This window comes from Rousettus aegyptiacus, unplaced genomic scaffold, assembly GCF_014176215.1.
Source record: "Rousettus aegyptiacus isolate mRouAeg1 unplaced genomic scaffold, mRouAeg1.p scaffold_m13_p_2, whole genome shotgun sequence".
NCBI classification, from domain to species: domain Eukaryota; kingdom Metazoa; phylum Chordata; class Mammalia; order Chiroptera; family Pteropodidae; genus Rousettus; species Rousettus aegyptiacus.
The window spans coordinates 11209921-11228007 of NW_023416295.1; the positions used below are offsets into that span (position 1 = coordinate 11209921).

The following is an 18087-nucleotide window of genomic DNA, read 5'->3' on the forward strand; positions in this document are numbered from 1 at the left end:
CCTCCCCAGGTATCTTCTGGTTATACCATTCTTTCTTTTAATAGGATTATTGGGTTTTTTTAATCAACCAATTTTTTTTGTTTTTGAAAGGGTAATATTAAAAGATACTATTTTTCAAGTCACTAAAGGTTTGGGTTAGAGAGTAATTTGTTTGAAAAAGGATTCTACTTATTTGATTTCATATTTGCTGTGACATCTACACCTGGCATTTGGTATTCTAGGACTGAAATGAATTAAAAATGAGAAAAATAAAACTCGATACAGATCAAATCAGCCTTAATAGATGTTTCTGAAAAGAAAACTTTTATTTTGAATCGGTGATAAACTGTATATCCATCAAGTCACAATTTGCAATATCTCTCCGTTGAAGCACTGAACCTTTTTTCTAAATTTTAAAAATCATTTGAAAGCAAACAATTATTCTGAAGCATCTGAAAAAATTTAACCTATCTCAATTTTAATTTTTAGATCACGACATCCTGATTCAGAAGAGGTTCCATTCAATTTCCTTCATATTTTTACTTCTTGGTGGTTTTTCCAAATTTTTGATAAACTATAACAAGGAAAACAACATTGAAAACAATACAAATACACAAGAATACAAGTAAAGTTCAAAACAGAACACCATACTGCAATATTTCCAAGTATGATGTGTTTGTCTTATGCCCCAAAACTACAGGGCCCTTGGTCCTCAACGCAGATCCACATTTTTTTTTTTTTGCCTTTTGATATCTAAAGTAGATAAGAATCAAGAAAATAACTAAAGTCTTGATTTGAACACATCTTAATTGGTGCAATATTACTCTTAATAATGCTCAAGTAACAATAGACAAGCAATACATATAAAAAGACTACGTATCATACAAGCAATGTTTTTAGGATCACAAATAACTTGCACACTGAAATAAAAACCTACAAATTAAATTTTAACTCACCTCATTAAGTTTTCATGTAAATTAGTAAGAATACTATTATCTGAAGCATTCTAAATTATTTCATTTTCTAGTGTAGAAAGGTTATAGTAGAAAGTGTTTTTTAATAAGCTACCAGTAGACACTGGCACACGCGCACACGCACACACACCCCAGTGCAAACTATCAAAAAAGAATCCTAATTTTCAAGTGAAAAAGATTAAACATATACACTAAAAGTAGGAGAACTGGAGAGTGTAAATTTCCATTGTAAATGTGACACGTAGCTCAATGTACATAGGGTCGATAAAATAAAGAATAACTTTTTCTCCTTTTAGGTTCTAACCTGTCCAATTCTAAAAATTTTGATACGTTCTTGGTTTTGACAGCTAACTCGAAGACTCTGAAAATGTTCACGGTAAGCTACCAGAGACTAATTATCCACTGGTGTGACACTTGCTGTATCTGCTTCTTTACTATTAAGCCATAACCCTCTCCCACTATTTTGTTTCATGCGGCACCAACCAAACTTCATTTTTTTTTCTAATAAAAATAAATATATAAAGAAGACACTGTCAGGCATATATTCACAAAGTCTCGATTTCTTAAAACATAAGTATGGGTATATTTATTTCTCTCAAATGCATACAAGACAATAATTAATTACACAGCAACAAAGCTTTTGTTCAACAATGATTTGATTCATAAGCATTTGAAATTTACATAATTTCACATCCATACCCTTACATTTTTAAATACTGTAATTAAAAAAGCCCCCCCCAAAATAACCAATCCTTATATTTCCTATTTATCCCTCTATACATCCAAACTTTAAAAAGTTACAAACTGAACATTATACAGAACATATAAATCATGTTTAAAAACTTGAGGTTTTAAAATCACTGTTCCTCGATATGATTCAGAAAAGTCCTCATGCTGACAAGGGCAGTCCTGGGTGGTGAAGCAAATTGCAGGAGGAGAAGAAAGAAGAGACAGACACGAGTTTGCTGTCTTAATATTTTACTCATCCCGTCAGTTAAAAATGGTGATGTCACGAGAAATAACAGTTTGGATTTAATATGAGGAATGGAGTTTTGCCTCACAGTTTGAGACATGCATTTCAAGTATTTTCCTATTTGATCTGAACTCCCTGTAGCAAACTGATGCTGAAAGAGAACAATTATTTCCTTCCATACATTCGCTCGATGTCCGCCTGGTAATGTGTTTTAAGCTCTTTGCGTTTCAGCTTGAAGGCATCTGTCACTAGACCGGTTTCAGGGGTCCACGGTTCGGGGCTCAAACGAATTTTTACTGGAATTTCAAACTTTTCCAGACTTGCTGAGATAGTGAGACCAAAAAAAAAAAAAAAGTAAATTCAAAGTCCTGAAAAACGTACAATTAAAATTCTCAGCAAATAGTGTAAATTCCCTGGTCTTTGAGCGCCTGTCAAATGCACGGCCAACACCCTCTAAGCAATCTACCCATCAGAAATACTAGCAGCAGCAAAAACACAGATACGTATGAGAATTACAACAGCAAAAAAAACTTTAAATACGTCTCCATTAATAGAATGAGTTAAATTACGATACTGGCATAAAACAGAACGCAATTTGATCATTGAAAATAAATTAGATCTATATGGTATTATGGTATGAACATATAAAGTTTTTACAATATACTGTTAGATTTTTTAAAAAGGCAATTTTTAAAAAAAAATCCTAGATAAACTTATATATATCTAGATGTACAGGATAAGGACACACACCGACTATAAAGTGCGTGCACCTCTAAGCGCTAGCGTCCAGGATTAAGGAGAAGGGAATGTCACTTTCTACTTTGCACCTATTTGTTTTCTTTGAATTTATGATAAAGGGCACAATCGCTTTGGAAACTAGGAAGTAATAAAAAATTTAACCAGGCTAGTCACTGTAAAAGCTATGAAGGACAGAATGTTTGCTCACTATTATGCTCCTAACGTGCCGTTTGATACCCAGTAGATTGTCACTAGTGGAGGAATGGAGGGATGGAAAATGAGTAAACACCTACCATAGTAAATTACCACACAAAATTACTATGGTAGGTGTTTACTGTAGGTGTGTATATATATACATACACACACACATTTATATATATTTATATAAAAACATGATATATACTATATAAATGTATAAATATATATTATACATAATTATATACAATATATAGTTATATATAATTACATATAAATTAAAAGTATAAATGCCTTGGAAACAAAAGAGATACATTATTTCCAACTTGTAAAAATAAACATGGTGATAGCAAACAAGGTTTTATTCTTCAAAGATTAAAAGAATTACAGGAGTGGTCTCCACATGGAAAAACCAGCAGGAGCGAGAGCAGCATGGCTCGGGCCTCAGGACTTCGGGGACAGAGGGGTGTGACATTATCGAGACGTACGGGAGTGAAAAGCAAGCACCGGAAGACCAGGTGAGTCAAGTTTCAGACTGCGCAGTGCCAGACTCTACGACCTGGCTCACAACCATGCTGCATGAAGAACGCTATCATCCAGCCAGAGTTGGAGGAAAACAAACGCAGCTTACGACCACAGGAGCAGCGGGTGACATGAGGGCTGCAATCATTATAAGTTTTCTTCTTTATTGTTGTATACGCGGTAAGCAAATACTTTCGTTTTCCTCCCTCTTATTCTTCTATTACAACATGTATTAATGAGTTAACATTATATCACAGTATTTAACTTATAGGGTCTCAACGGAGAAGAGTAAAAATCATTCACAAGGTTTGCATCCTCCTCTGGGAAACATATTTTCAGGTGGATGCAGGCCAGCTGCATCATGCTAGGTGGGGGTAAGATTTTATTGTTGTCTTTACTTGGACATTAACTATGGTTTAAGAAGATGTACAAAGGGGCCAAGCTGACATGGGACGAACTGTGGTGGTCAGTTTTGTGTGTCAACTGAGCTAGGCTAGAGTTCCCAGTTATCCCATAAAACTGTAATCTAAGGTATCGCTTGGAAGGTTTTTTATTGATATGATTAAGTCTATAATCAGTTCATTTTACGTGAGGAAAACTCCCCTAGATAACCTCTGTGGATCTGATTCAGTCAGTTGAAAGGCCTTAAGAGCAGAGCTGAGGTGTCCGCAGAGAAGTAAAATCCCCCTGTGGATCAGAGCGGTCGTGCCTGAATCCCCAGCCCACTGTCTCAGCAGCCTGCCCTCCAGGCCAGCGGTGCCTGGCCAGCCCCCAATAACTGCAGACACCGATTCCTTACAATACTGATTCTGTGCAAATACAGATTTGGCTTAGGAATGAGGCTGAATCCCTTCTTTGCATCACATATAAAAATCAACTCAAAATGGATTAAGAGCATAAATGTTGAGTTAAACTATAAAACAAAAAAACAGGGGTATACCTTTGTGACTTGGCTTAGGCAATGGTTTCTCAGATGATACCAAAGTACAACAAAAGAAAAATTTTAAATAAATTGTATCATATCAAGACTTATGTTTCAACGGATACCATTAAGAAAATAAAAAGCAATCCAAAGAATGGGAGAAAATATTTCCAAATCACATATCTGATAATGGACTTATATCAAGAATATATAAAGAATACATACAACTCAATGATAAAAAGACAAATAACCTCATTAAAAAAATGGGCTAAGGATTGGAATAGACATTTTTCCGGAGAAGATATACAATGGTTTAAATAAGTACACAAAAAGATGCTCAACATCATTAACCACCAAAAAAAACACAAATCAAAACCACAGTGAGATACCTCCTCACACCCACTAGGCGAGGGTGGCTAGAATCAAAAGGATGGACAATAACAAGTATTGGCAAGGACGTGGGGAAACTGAAAACTGCATGAGACACTAGTGGGAACAGAAAACGGTGCCACCAGTGTAGAAAATAGTTTTGAAAAACAGTCTAGCAAGTCTAGGCAGTTCCTCCAACGGTCCGACACGAAGTGAACACAGGCTCGGCAATTCCACTGTTAATTATCTGCCCGAGAGAAACAACTATGTCCATACGGAAGCTTATATATGAATGCTCATAGCAGCATTATTTAATAGCAGCCAAAGGAGAAGCAACTCAAATGCCTATCGACTGATGATGGACAAACAAAATGTGATACACATCCATGTTATGAAATGTTACATGCTGCAAGAAAACACCGATGAACACGGATGAACAATATGCTACGTGAAAGAAACAAGTCACAAAAAAACATATATTGTATGATTCTATCGAAACAAAATCCCCAAAACAGGCAAATCTATAGAAACAAAGCACATCATTGGTTGCCAAGGGCAGAAGGCTTGGAGTATAATGGGAAGTGACTGACGGACACAGGATTTCTCTCTGGGGTGACAGCACTTCTAAAACCGAGTGTGGCGATGGCTGTACGATTCTGTGAATACATTAAAAACTATGTACGTGTACCTATTAAATAAGTTAGTTGTTTTGCACATGAATTTTATCTCAATAAAGTTGTTAAAATATAAATAAAATTTTAAAATAAGCAAAAAAGTATCTAAAAATAGGCTTATTGTTTCAGCACTCTATCTTTACTTAGAAATTATGTAGGTTTCTAATGAATATCTATTAACTCAATTTAGCATCAGTCCAAGGTTTTAAGTTACCTAAAAATGTTGGAAACTAACTGCAAGCTGACATACTAACAAAACATAATCACTATTAAAATAAAGGGCCAGAATAATGATTCCATCTGGTTCAATGCAATTTACATTTTAAATAAACTTGAATAGCATCCAAGAAGAAAAAAAGGTGCATACCTGCATTATACTTAATGCTGATGACTCAGAAGGTATAACTGTTTTATTAAACCAACAATATTAAACCAGTCTCGTCACAACCCCCCCCCCCACTCCCAGCCCGCCCCACACACACACAGGGAATAGAGGTCATCTGGGTACAACCAACTACCAGTACACTAACAGCGTAGAAAGTGTAAAACCAGAGTCCTGGGTGATTCACTAAGTGCTGGGGTGGCCAAGAAACCGAGCGGGGCCTGGGAAGCAGCTGAGGTAAGAGATGAAAAGGACCGACCCAGACAGCAGAGGCGCAGAGCATTCTGAGGCAAGCGCCAGGTGTGGGAGGGGCGGCTCGTGTGGGTCCCACTGCAGGGCTTGAACCAGGGTTGAACGAGGGACTGGTAAGTATGTTCTATCTACTAATGGTAGGAAAATACAATTTGTTTCTGAGCAGGTAATGGTGTAACCTAAGCTCTGTAATACAAGAGGATAAATACATGTAAGTCCTGTCTTCCCATCTCAGGGCTTAGAATCAGTATGAGATGCACTCACCCGAAACAGCAGCTTCAGAAAGCACTTTCAGTACCTCGTTCTCCATTTCGCAGCTGTTACACAGCTCCTCCCAGGTCCCTTTAAGTCCTTTCTTTCGAGCTAGGTCTGTTAGCTCCTTTTGATTTGGCACAACAAATCCAATGACATAAGAATGATAACTGAAATACATAAAGCACGACTTTGCTAATGACTAAAGGGCATACCACGTTATCTGCAGTTACTGATCACAGTGACATTTTAGTATCCAGCTCTTTACTGTTTTAAAGAGAATGCACGAGGCATATTTGCTACTGGTATACTTAGTTTATGCAATATCTACTTTTACTGTCTGATTCATAATACATTCCAATGCTTTGGCGGAATTCATGGTTAATAAACCTTAATCTGGCATATAACAATCAATTTCAACTACACATAACTCGTATAAACAATGCCATGTACACGTTTTTTAAAGAAAATTATAAATATTAGAAAATTCATATTTTAAAAATCAGTAATTCACAACAGGTTAAACAAAACTAAAAGCGAATGTAAATTAGAAACTGTATCTAAAGAGATTTGGCAGCAAGTCGAAGAAATGGGACTGCATTTATTCTCTTCTTTTGAGGGAGTTTCCGTTGCTAGAGGAGCTGAGCGCTGTCGCTGAAGGCGGCAACCTGAAGTCAGGACAGCAGCATCAGGGTGAGGACAGTTCTGGTTAACGGCACGAAAGCAAAACCCAGAACCGCGGCATCGCTAAAGAAAGTACTTCATTAAAGCGCCGAATCATTTCCAAATCAATGTGACAAGCCATTTGGCAATCAAAGTCTGTTTCTAAAGTGGTTCTTCTGATACCAGATCTTATTTTTTCATAATAATGATTATGTCAACTGTTGTAGTTAAGGTTCCTACGCTGGCCACAAACTACCTAACCACGAACACTGGAGAATACTCCTCGCATGCAGTACCATTAGGGAAAAGGTCATCGGAGTGGCAATCAAAAATTCCAACTCATTTCCCAAGAATTTCTGGGATTTTAACTTCGACCTCTCCTTCCCGGCTGCCTGTAAATCACTGCGGGCTTCACACAGCTTAAGGCAGGAGGCCAGGGTCCCAAGCGGCTCTCATGAAGAGCAAGGCCTTGGAACCAAGCACAGCCCTGCTTGCTGACCGCCACCCCACCTCCTTTTCCGCTCCCCTTTCTTCTAGACTGGTTTTGCGAAGCCTCCCTAAGCAGAGGGACAGACAGCTAGGGGCACCAAGACAGCAGGAAGGATGCTCTTTACTTCACCTCCCCATCACATAGGACACTGCAGCGAGAGCTAAAACAAAACAGGGACACGGAGGAGGACGGGGAGGAAAGAGTCAAGAGACCAGAGGCCGTCCTCAGAGACACCAGTAGGTAAGAAGGAAGAGCTACCTGTATGATTTTACAAAGAAGGCCCACATCGGGAGGAAATGGCGGGAGCACGGGAAATGTTTTAAGCACAAGCAGCAGCATGAGCTCTGCTTTCTCACCTGTTTGCATATGCGCAAATGTTATCTATCAGCGGCAGGTTCTTCAGAGCTGCCTCTACTTTCCCGAGAGAAACATACTCCCCTGCCTGCAGCTTTACGAGGTCCTTTTTACGGTCTGTGCAAGACAAAGGCCAGGGCAGGGGAGACAGTGGAGGGTCATGTTAGAAACACCTTTAATACACATAAATACTGGCCATTCCCTAAGTAATGCACTATAATTAAGTTTACCATAATAGTTATGCTAAAACTAAAAGCACATAATAAAATCAAGCCCTAATTTGTACTATTAAATACATTCCTTAAATAAAATTCACTTCTGATTAAGGGGCCCCTTTAGCGGGGCTTCAGGTATGTTCTGCTGAACAGCTATGCTCCTGGTATACATCAGCACCAGGAAGTAAAGCATATGCTCAGTGCGACCTGGAAGACCACACACTACTTAGAGACACGTGATGCAAAAACACGCTCCTTCACCACGACAGGGCAGGCCATGCTGTGCTAAGACCCCAGCCTGCTGACTGGGGAAGAATTCCTGCGAGCGAAGCCTGCACCCGGGCCTGATGGAGGACCGATGGGGGCCAACTGGCCGAGCGCTGGCAGAGGACAGAGAGGGGTCGGCTCGAGGTACCGCAGCAGCGAAGGCCACAGCCCAGACGGAAGTGGAGAGGTGAACCGGGCCACACGCCAACAGGAACCCTGAACCGAGCCTCGAGGAGCCACTGAGAGGTTTTCGGCAGGAAAGTGGCCCGGGCCACTGAGATGAGCATTTAGCGGTCCCGCCAAGGGAGTGAGGACACGCGTCTGAGGGGGGGCGAGTGAGGCGAAGAGAGGAATTTCTTGCAATAGGGTGACAAGGTGCAGGCCTAACCCACGATCTGTGCTGAGAGGGACAGAGAAAGGAGACGGCGACCTTGAGCCCATTTCGCGTGGTGAATCAGGGCCTTGGGTCAGGCGTGCGGAGCAGACGGGACAGTCTCTTGTTTCCTCCCAGGCTCTCGTTAGCAAGACCGGGAGAAACGCTGTCATAACTGGGAAAAGCGGCCCCAGAGGAGAAACGGGAGTAACTGTCGCCCCGCCGAGCTGCCCGGCCTCGGCTCTCACGGGCACGGACGCGGTGCCGGCAGTAGGGAGCCCTGTCCAAGAACCTATGGACAGCACAACACTCACAGAAATGAGTGTTCCCTATTCAGAAGTTGACTCTTTACGGGTTAGCTAATAATGATTAAAAATAACAGTCGTTGAACAGATTGGGAACCTTATAATGCGCAGGCCTTTTAGTTCCGCCCGGTCCCTACTGTAAATTTTTATATTCCAGGGATAATGCGACAGACCATAGCAACATTACATAAAGATATATTCTTATGTGATTAAACGGCTTCTCCAAACACACAGAATCTCTTCTTAAAAACTATTTCAGAAACATCCACTTTCAAAAAATAGATCAGAGGGCTCACCAATAATCTTTAGGCAGCCGTCGGGGTCAAACTCTCCGATGTCTCCAGTGCAGAGCCACCTCTGTCCGTTCTCATCTTCGAAGAAATCAGCTTTTGTTTTTGCTTCATTTTTGTAGTATCCCATTGTCACATTTTGGCCACCAATGAGAATTTCACCCCTGGGATGTGGTTTATCAGTATTAAAGTATCCACCTAATAAACACAGAATAACTTACAGTTAATTCAATATTTTTATCCCTACGTGCACCATGTGAAAATTTCAAACTGTTAGTTTCTAAACAGGGACTTATAATTTTATTCCAATTAGAGCTTCTCAAAGGAAATAAGGCAATACATGAATGAACAAAACTCGATCAATAGAAAACTAGGTGCATTACTAAATATTTAGAATATTTAGTTTGTATAATTCCAGAATGACTCAAGTTTAAATTTATTGAACCTTTTCAAATTCTGCTAAAAGACAGCTGAAAAATTACTTCTGAGCATTAGAATCTTTACTTTGTATGAAAGAAAAAAAAATCCAAACAAATCATAGATAATATGTACGTGTTAACAGGATCGAATAAAAAAACTTAAAAAGTAATTAGTATTTAAGTGGCATAAGCAACAAATTTTTATGGAATTATAGGGAAAACTTCCTTCTGATAATTTTTGGTTGAAGCCCTCAGAGGAAAAAAAAGAAAAAACATAAAAATCTTTAATTTCATAGAATAAATCTTATGGTTTTGCTTCTACGAAAGTTAATGATTCTTTATAACATTTCTCAAATCTTGGCATAATTCTTACTTGTATTTATGTAATAAAATAATAAGCAAAATAAAAATTACAATTCTTTAGAATCATCTTTGAAACAAGCAGAATATATTCATGTAGCTCTAGATAAAATATTAAAATATTTCTACTACAAAGACAAAAATGAGCACTTGTGAGGAATGTTATGTACTAAAATAAGGAAAAAAATGAAGCACAATTCTAATTTTAAAGCTTAATATTATACAAGTTAATGCTCTCTGGTTAAAATAAGCTGTTACCTTCCTCCCAGTTCTTTAATTTGATTTCACAGCAAACTAATGGCGCTCCCACTCTGCCAGTATTGTAGTCCCATGCTAAGATGCAAATAAAAGAAGTATTTGATTACAGTAGTTAATAAATGGCTTCATTTTTCTAAATTACCAATAATGATGAATTATCCCAACACTCAGGTATCGCCAGAGAATCCTTAAAAGCAGAAGTCACAAACTGGTGAACCACAGGCTGTGTGGCCCACATTCTTTTGTTTTTAATCTGAATTGATTATTGACATTTAAAATTCAAGACATTTTATGTGTAAGTATAGAATCTCCTGGACCAATGGACCTGCCTTTCCAGCAGGTGCAGTCCCCATTACCGGGCATGTCTGCTCCAGTCCCCCAGATTCCTTACCCGTCACATTTTCTTACATCGGGGCCCACTCAGCTCATTTAAGTAGCTGCCTGGTTCATGAGCTGATAGCCCCTCCCTTAAGGAATAATGGAGCACAATGGTTTACACATACTCCCCTTCGTAGCAGACCGGATGGCTCTGCAGGACAAACCCTCTCTCCCATCTTCTCCCGTGTGTCACTACGTCAACGTGAGACCTGCGATGTCAGTTACGCTATCACGCCCTATTTAAATTCATACGATAAAGAGTTCAAAGCCCAGGCCAGAGATTAAGATTCCAAACTTTGAAGAATCTGCAAAAAGAACCCATCACTATTACAAATTACCACTGCAATTGTGTTTCTTCTTCAAAAATCAAATATCAGAAATGCTGAGATTTAATACTTTACAGTCTTACTGACAACACAGTGTAACTCATTAATCACACAATGTGAATCTTAAAAACAGAAATTAAGGATCCTCAAAAGAAAGGAACCATACGTGTAAGTATTTAAGACTGCTTGTTTACCTCCTGCAAAACAAAATTTAGAAGTAGCTTCCAAAAATACATAAAATACAGAGAACGTAACTTAAAAAAAGGAAAATACAGAAGTAATGCAAGATAAACTTGGCATAAGAATAGTACACAGAAGTACTAAAGGCAAATGGGGAAAAATTATCAGTTAAGAGGTTTGGTATCTATCAGTATCTAGAAAACACAAAGTAGAAACAGTTCTTTCTAGAGCTGGGAAGCACAGTAACATTCTCCCACAGCTGGAACACACGTGACACTGTGGGATTCACATGGGAACGCTCAGGTCACCTCCTCTGCCACATCTTCACGATAAACTCTGAAAATTACGTTCTCTAGACCTCAATCTACTCTCTCCAGATATACTTACACACAGATCACCACCACCCCCACGAAACATTTCTGAACTTTGGCCTTAATACACATACCTAAACAACAACTAGACAAAACACGTTAATTTTCTATATAAACAGAAATTTAATAACTGATGTAAGAAAATAAATGTATACAATATAGCCAATGCCTGGTACTAAAACTTCTTATCTGGAGTGCTAAGTAGTAAGTAGTTTTTAATATTACATAGTTTAACGTGCAGAAGTCCTCTAGATAAATTATTGACTATTAGATATACCTACTGCATTCCAGAACCAGAGAACATAGAACTTACCAGTATTCTGCTACACAAATAAATACCTTAACCACTCTTTTCCTATCACCCACACCCAAACCGCCTGCAGCGGCCCGCTCCAGCCGGACCCTCCACTGTGCGCACTGACCTTCCGTGATCGTTCCGGCCCCAGCAGACTCGGTGAGTCCATAGCCCTGGCCAACGGGACAGCAAAAGCAGATATTCATGAATCGCTGTGTGGTTGCGGACAGTGGAGCACCTCCGGACAACAGAATGCGAATGTTTCCACCAAGCAAGCTTCGAACTTTCCGGAAAATAAGCCTAAGAAATTAATCAGAGAATCGCAGGATTGTAGAGCCGAATGGTATTTCCCAAGTCTCCCCATTTTGATATATGAAATTTTGAGATTAAAGTGATTTGTCTACGCCCACATAGCCTGTTCAACAGGTTCTCTTGATCCACTATTTAAACCTTAATTTTTAGAAGTTCAACCAAGTAAAGGAAATGTGATTTTCTCTTAAATACTTTTCAAGTAATAGCTGGATTCAAAATTATCAGTTTAATTTTGTACAGTAATGAAAAACCCTTGCTAATGACCAAAACAATTCATTTTATATCAACATATAATACATGTGATACGAATACTGAGCAATCCTACTATATCTTTATACAATTTAGTATTAAAAGAGAATTAATTTTTTGCTTTAACTTACTGCATTAGAAATGTATATGTTTGTATACATCAATATCTTTTTTAAATTTTTACTAATTCAGGTTCTGAAGTGTTAATTGTTTAAAAATAACTGGTAAATTTTTTTTAAAAGAAAACAATTCAAATATCTAACTGAAATGTTTCTGAAAATACACTAATAAAAAAAGATTGCTTACTACTTTGATCAAAAGAAGGGTTTTTGGAAGTAACTTTGAAAAAAGCAAAGACCAAGTGGCAATCATTCTTTTTAAAATAATTACTTTTAAAAATAACGTGAATAGGCTTTACAAAAAAGGTTATATAAAATGTTAGAGATAACTAAAAGGCAGGGAAAAAATTTATGAAGTTTTAAAAAATGTGTAGCATCTGAAAACCATACTAATATTTCCAGAAAAAATATGAATGGCATAGTTGTATTTTCTAATTTCTAGGCTATTTAATAAATTAAATTTACTTTAGTAGCACCACAAAAACAAAAAATAAACAGGTTTGAGGTTTGTGGTAAGACTGGTCATTTAATACTTTAAACACAAAACGATCATATTTAGTTGTCATTTTATACTTATATTGAAGTAAATTTAAAAGCAAAGAGAAACTTCCTCGAAATAATTAAAATCACGTGTCCACATAAAATATAAACATATTATTCAATACAATAAAATTGTAAGTGAAATTTTTTTCAAACAACATTGCAATCTTTTTTAATTGCTCATATTCTTAGGCAATATGGATTTTTAAGGAGTCTCTTTGGTTTTTTAAAATAAATTTATTGCTCACTAGTATTTCAATTAACAAGGCTACGAATGTGAACGAAATGACTAAATTATCAAGAGGGAGGGCCTTTACTTACCTGTCACACAGGGGAGTACTACGCCCTTTTGAAATCTGTTCCATTTTGTAATTATAGGCCAGAATAAAGAGATTACGTTGAAAACTACTCATTTCATTCACTTTATTCATGACATTTTTGTAGATCCGATCCATGATTTCCTAGATGTATAAACATGAGTATACAGTAAGCGTGTGACTTGACTATTTATTTAGAAGGTGATCGTAAGCCTCCTCACTTATCTCCTGCGGGGTTTCAGGGCTCTACTAAGAGCAAACAGATCTCATGAAAATGATCTGAACAAGAAGCTACTTAGGGAAAGGAGCTGATAATATCATACAGATGCTGAAAATAAGGGGAAAAAAAAGCTAAAACAAGGCTGAATAAATACTGCAGAGCTTAAAACAATATAGATAATCGATAAGGAATAAATCCTACATAAACTACCTTGACGACAATATCTTTTCCACTAGCGTTTATCTTCTGAAGCAGATGACACTTCTTTAGTAAGCAATATTAATTAATGGTCAATTCTTACCGGAACCGCTGCCATCAGTGTTGGCTGCAAAATGGATGAATCCCCTTTGCTTCCTTTTTTTATTTTTGAAGACTATACGGAGGAAAAAGAAAAAATCTCTATAAAGTGATCTGTATTTTAAAAATTCAATGGAATTCTTACACCAAACAGCATATTATAAATTCATCATTTTAATTTACTCGTATTCTAATAGGCACTTGGAAGTGCTTATTTAAAAATAATTAACTATCATCTTTACAAAATATCGTCAAACTGATGAGGGGAAAATTGTTAAAAATAATCACGATTTTTTAGTATCTGACATTTAATTTACCTGATCTGCTAAAGTCTGTGGTGATGAGTAGCCAATGCAGCATCCATGAGAAAGACAAACGAGCTCACCACTTAATTCTAAAACATGGGCCAGAGGCAAATATCCGATGTAAATGTCTTCCTCTCTGAAAGAAGAGGGAAACAGAAGCAGCAACCGTGAGGTGCCGTCTCTGCCGAAAGTGACTGCTATGGGAGCAAGCCCAAAGGGTGCGTCAGGGCATCGATTTGGGAGAGTGAAAGTGAGTGAGAGAGAGAGACAGAGAGACCGACACTTGGGGGGTGTGAGGGCAAAAGGACTCCAGCTCAGCCTAAGACTGGGGTGGGGGGGCGGGGGACAGACACTCTAAGCAAGTGGCCTTGTTTCCAGTCCTACTTGAAGACACTCATTCATCAGGTATGAGTGTTGTAGAAGCCGAGTTCCAAGGCAGAAGAAATAGGAGTTTGGGGGAAAATAAATGAAGGGTTCTTTCAGACAGTAGAAGTCCTAAGGAGGAAAATGGTCTTTAAAACCAGTGGGCTACCAAACAGAGCTCAAATAGAATCCACCACTGTCAGCCGGGAAGCTTACAGAAAGAGTTAAATTGAATTATAATATATTATACCTCATTTAAGAAAATGTGCATGCATGTAAGTGTGTCTATGTCAAGAATTGACCCTATCCCTCAACTACTAAGGGCAACTGAGGCAAACTCACAATGTAACTGTTGCTCTTAATTTCTTTCTGAAAGCTATGCGTGTATGACAAATTTCTTCACCACCAAATCCAATTCCACGGTAAGCAGTATGTGTGTGTGTGTGTGTGTGTGTGTGTGTGTGTGTGCACACCGCACGGGCGTGTAATTTCTGTGCATGAGGGCATCAAAAATACCCAACCACTGCACCGGATCAGCCATTGGCGTACTGAGCCCATCTCCGGGACCCACCCCCTTTCAGTCCCTGGAGGCCCATCTGGTCCGCCCCACCAGCCCCACCAGTCTCCGGCGCCATGATCCCCGGCCCGCCACTAAGGGAGTGTGTCTTAAAAAGAAAAATAAGAGACTAAATAGAGAACCTCAGTAATCATGTACTGGATATACTGTTATTTGCTCACCTGAAGTTTAATACATTTAGGTATAAAAACGACTGTAGAAGTAAAAACACCAACCAATAAAGTAAAGGGATTTGTCAGTTAAAATTTGCACTTTTAAGTAAAAAAATTAACTATTAACAATGATCCCTTAAACTTCACTATAACTGTTCTGTAATTAATTTTAACGTTTTTGAAGGGAATGCCTACTGTAAATTGACTCTGAAAGACTAACTGCTAAATAACACACATTATTGTAACGACAGACGTAGACCCCGCACCGCCGCGCATGCGCGCATCCGGCCAGGAGGACGCACCCCAGGCCCGGAATCCGTTCCGCCATCCCCGTCACGCCAGCAATGATGTTGCCGTGGGAGATCATGACGCCCTTGGGCAGCCCCGTGGAGCCGCTGGTATACATGATTACCGCGATGTCTGTCGGCACTGGTTTGCTCTGAGGTCTGTTTTCTGTATCAGAGGAGAAAAACACACTTCTAAGAAATTTAGCCATATCACCAATTTTTTCATAATCATTTATTTGTTAATTCAATGCAACAACTATTAATTGTAATCATACGAGAGTCAGCAAAACAGATCACGTCCCTGCATATAAGGGACATATATTCTCTTGAGACAGACAGGTAGATAAACCTATAATACAGTAAGAGCTATGGAGAAAAATGAAGCAAGACAAGGTGAAAAGATGAGAAGCTATTTAGATGCAAAAGCCAGGAAAGGCCTTTCTTCAGAGTTGCTATTTTAGTGAAGACCTGGGTAAAGTGAGAAAGTGGAAGATAAGAGAATGCGAAGGCCCTGAGGTAAGGCTGTGCTTGGCACAGGTCTAGACCAGCGAGCAGCCTGGCGGGACAGTGAGAAAGGGGCAAGTGGCAGGAAACGAGGGGGAAGTAGCTGTCGCAACCACCTCATGTAGAGCCTGAGGCCATGCTAAGGACTTCGGACTTCACTACGGGGTGGAAAGCACAGTTGTTTCAAAGGGGCTTGTCCTCATCTGCGACAGGATCACTTGGGCTGCCATGTGGCTACCTAACTGAAGAAAGGAAGGAAAGGACATAGGGAGACAAAAGGCTAAGCCGGCAATTCCACTAAAACACAGGGTGGCTGGACTAGGGTACTCAGGCATTTGTAGAAATTGTCTCTGCTACCCGGTGGTAAAGTTAACTTGGCTACACTTGAAATCCTGGATTAATGTCCTCCATGTGCATAAGCCTAAGGACAGTGGCCAGTATCCTACAAAGGTAACACAGGACACAAAGAGAAGTGGGGTCTGGATGGTACTGTTGATCTGCCTGAATTAATTTTGGAACCACCCAAGGCGAGGTGGCCCCTTGCAACCCCTGTGTGGTCTGAGCTGGTCCTGCTCATGGCTCCTGCCTCACCAAGACTTCCTTTCCCTTGGCTTCCATGACCTACATACACTTTCTTTCTTCCTCTCTGACCAGTCCTCGGTGGCCTCTGGAGGCACCATCCTCTGTGGGTGGCCTCATCTACTCCACAGCTATAATTAGAACCTAACTGCTTCTAACTTCTAAATCTCTTAACCCCAAACTTAACGGCAGAGTACCAGACTTGTGGAGGCCACTCTCCAACAGATATCAACATCTGAACGTCCCACTGGCACCTAACGCTCAAGGTGCCCCAATTAACATCAGCGTAGCCCTATTCCTGAGCTGAGCCTACGTGTACCTCTAATTCATCACCATGTTTCCAACTGTAAAGGAAAAACAGCCCCAGCACCCCAGCGTCTGTTTGCGAGAGCCCTAAACGCCAGCGTGCTAACATTTTCGGACACTATCTGAGAGTAGGAACTTCCAGTCACAGGCCTGGGTGTGCGGGCTGGAGGATGAAACCCTGCCTCTCTGGAAAAGGTGGTGATGGAGCAGGGTTGTAGAAGAAGAGGGGTCTAAGGGTCGCCTCTCGAGCTATCTATTAACACTTACAGATGATTCACAGAGGCCAAGTTTAATGGCATCATTTATGAAGCTAAGTTCAAATCATTCAAAACCATTAAAACAGGGAAACAGAAACTGTATAATGTAAGGCGTATTTTAAACTAATTTCAAACAAATACTACTTCTAGAACATTCATATATTGTTTGTATTTTTCCTTTAATCTTTCTTTAAAGGGTAGATGTAAGTGTATCTAAAGTGACCTTATACGTCCCCAAGTGATGGTCTACAAAACTTATATGTCACTTGACTTTTTAACTTTAGGATCGAATACGTGGAATGAATCTGGAGAACATGGTCACCGCAGAACACATCCGAGGAACTGGGGAGCTGCGACACATACCCGTGCTGGCCTTGGCTCCCAGGGCCTGCACTGCGGCCATGGTGTGCACGATGACGCCCTTGGGGAACTCAGACCAGGTTGGTGGCTTGCCATCGACAGTGATGATGTGCCGCAGACGTGGGACTAAAGAAACTATGTCCTGGAGAAACACAAGCATTCGTCATGTTCTTCATCATTCTTCGTGAAACCGCTTAGCAAATAATCCAGGACATAAGAAAGGTATTTACTGAATTATTAATTTCTTACCTCAAAAAAGGGAGGAGGGGTACACTGGTATAAGTATCACTTTTTTAAGACGGAGAAATAAATATGGGTCTAAACTTTCAATTACTACTTTATAGTGTTAGATTTATTGTGTGTATCTTGTTCTTCAGTAAATCTTTTTATTTCCTCACAAAATGGGCATGTAAATATAGGCTGCTTGAACTACATGGCCAAATCCTTCACATTTGTAAGAAGCTTATAAATAATAAAGTACAGGGGAAAGGGGAAGGAATTCACTTATAAACTTGTAATTTAAAAAAAAAACAACATCATCAGAAGTTATTGTTTTCATGGGCATTG

At 39.2% G+C, this 18087-nt stretch overlaps 1 protein-coding gene across 3 annotated transcripts in view; it reads right to left on the reverse strand.

Annotated features, from left to right (window-relative positions):
- Nucleotides 1-270: 270 nt before the first annotated feature.
- The window catches only part of ACSL3 (acyl-CoA synthetase long chain family member 3), a 65218-nt gene continuing 47401 nt past the window's right edge, over nt 271-18087 (reverse strand). For all 3 annotated transcript variants that reach the window (XM_016156706.2, XM_016156708.2, XM_036236410.1), the window contains exons 5-15: nt 17524-17662; nt 15530-15680; nt 14148-14271; nt 13835-13906; nt 13318-13457; nt 11904-12076; nt 10227-10301; nt 9196-9387; nt 7742-7856; nt 6245-6402; nt 271-2249 (exon numbers count right to left, since the gene is read on the reverse strand). In XM_016156706.2, coding sequence (XP_016012192.1) covers nt 2092-2249; nt 6245-6402; nt 7742-7856; nt 9196-9387; nt 10227-10301; nt 11904-12076; nt 13318-13457; nt 13835-13906; nt 14148-14271; nt 15530-15680; nt 17524-17662 — 1497 coding nt within the window. In that variant the 3' untranslated portion in view covers nt 271-2091. The remainder of the gene's footprint in view (nt 2250-6244; nt 6403-7741; nt 7857-9195; nt 9388-10226; nt 10302-11903; nt 12077-13317; nt 13458-13834; nt 13907-14147; nt 14272-15529; nt 15681-17523; nt 17663-18087) is intronic.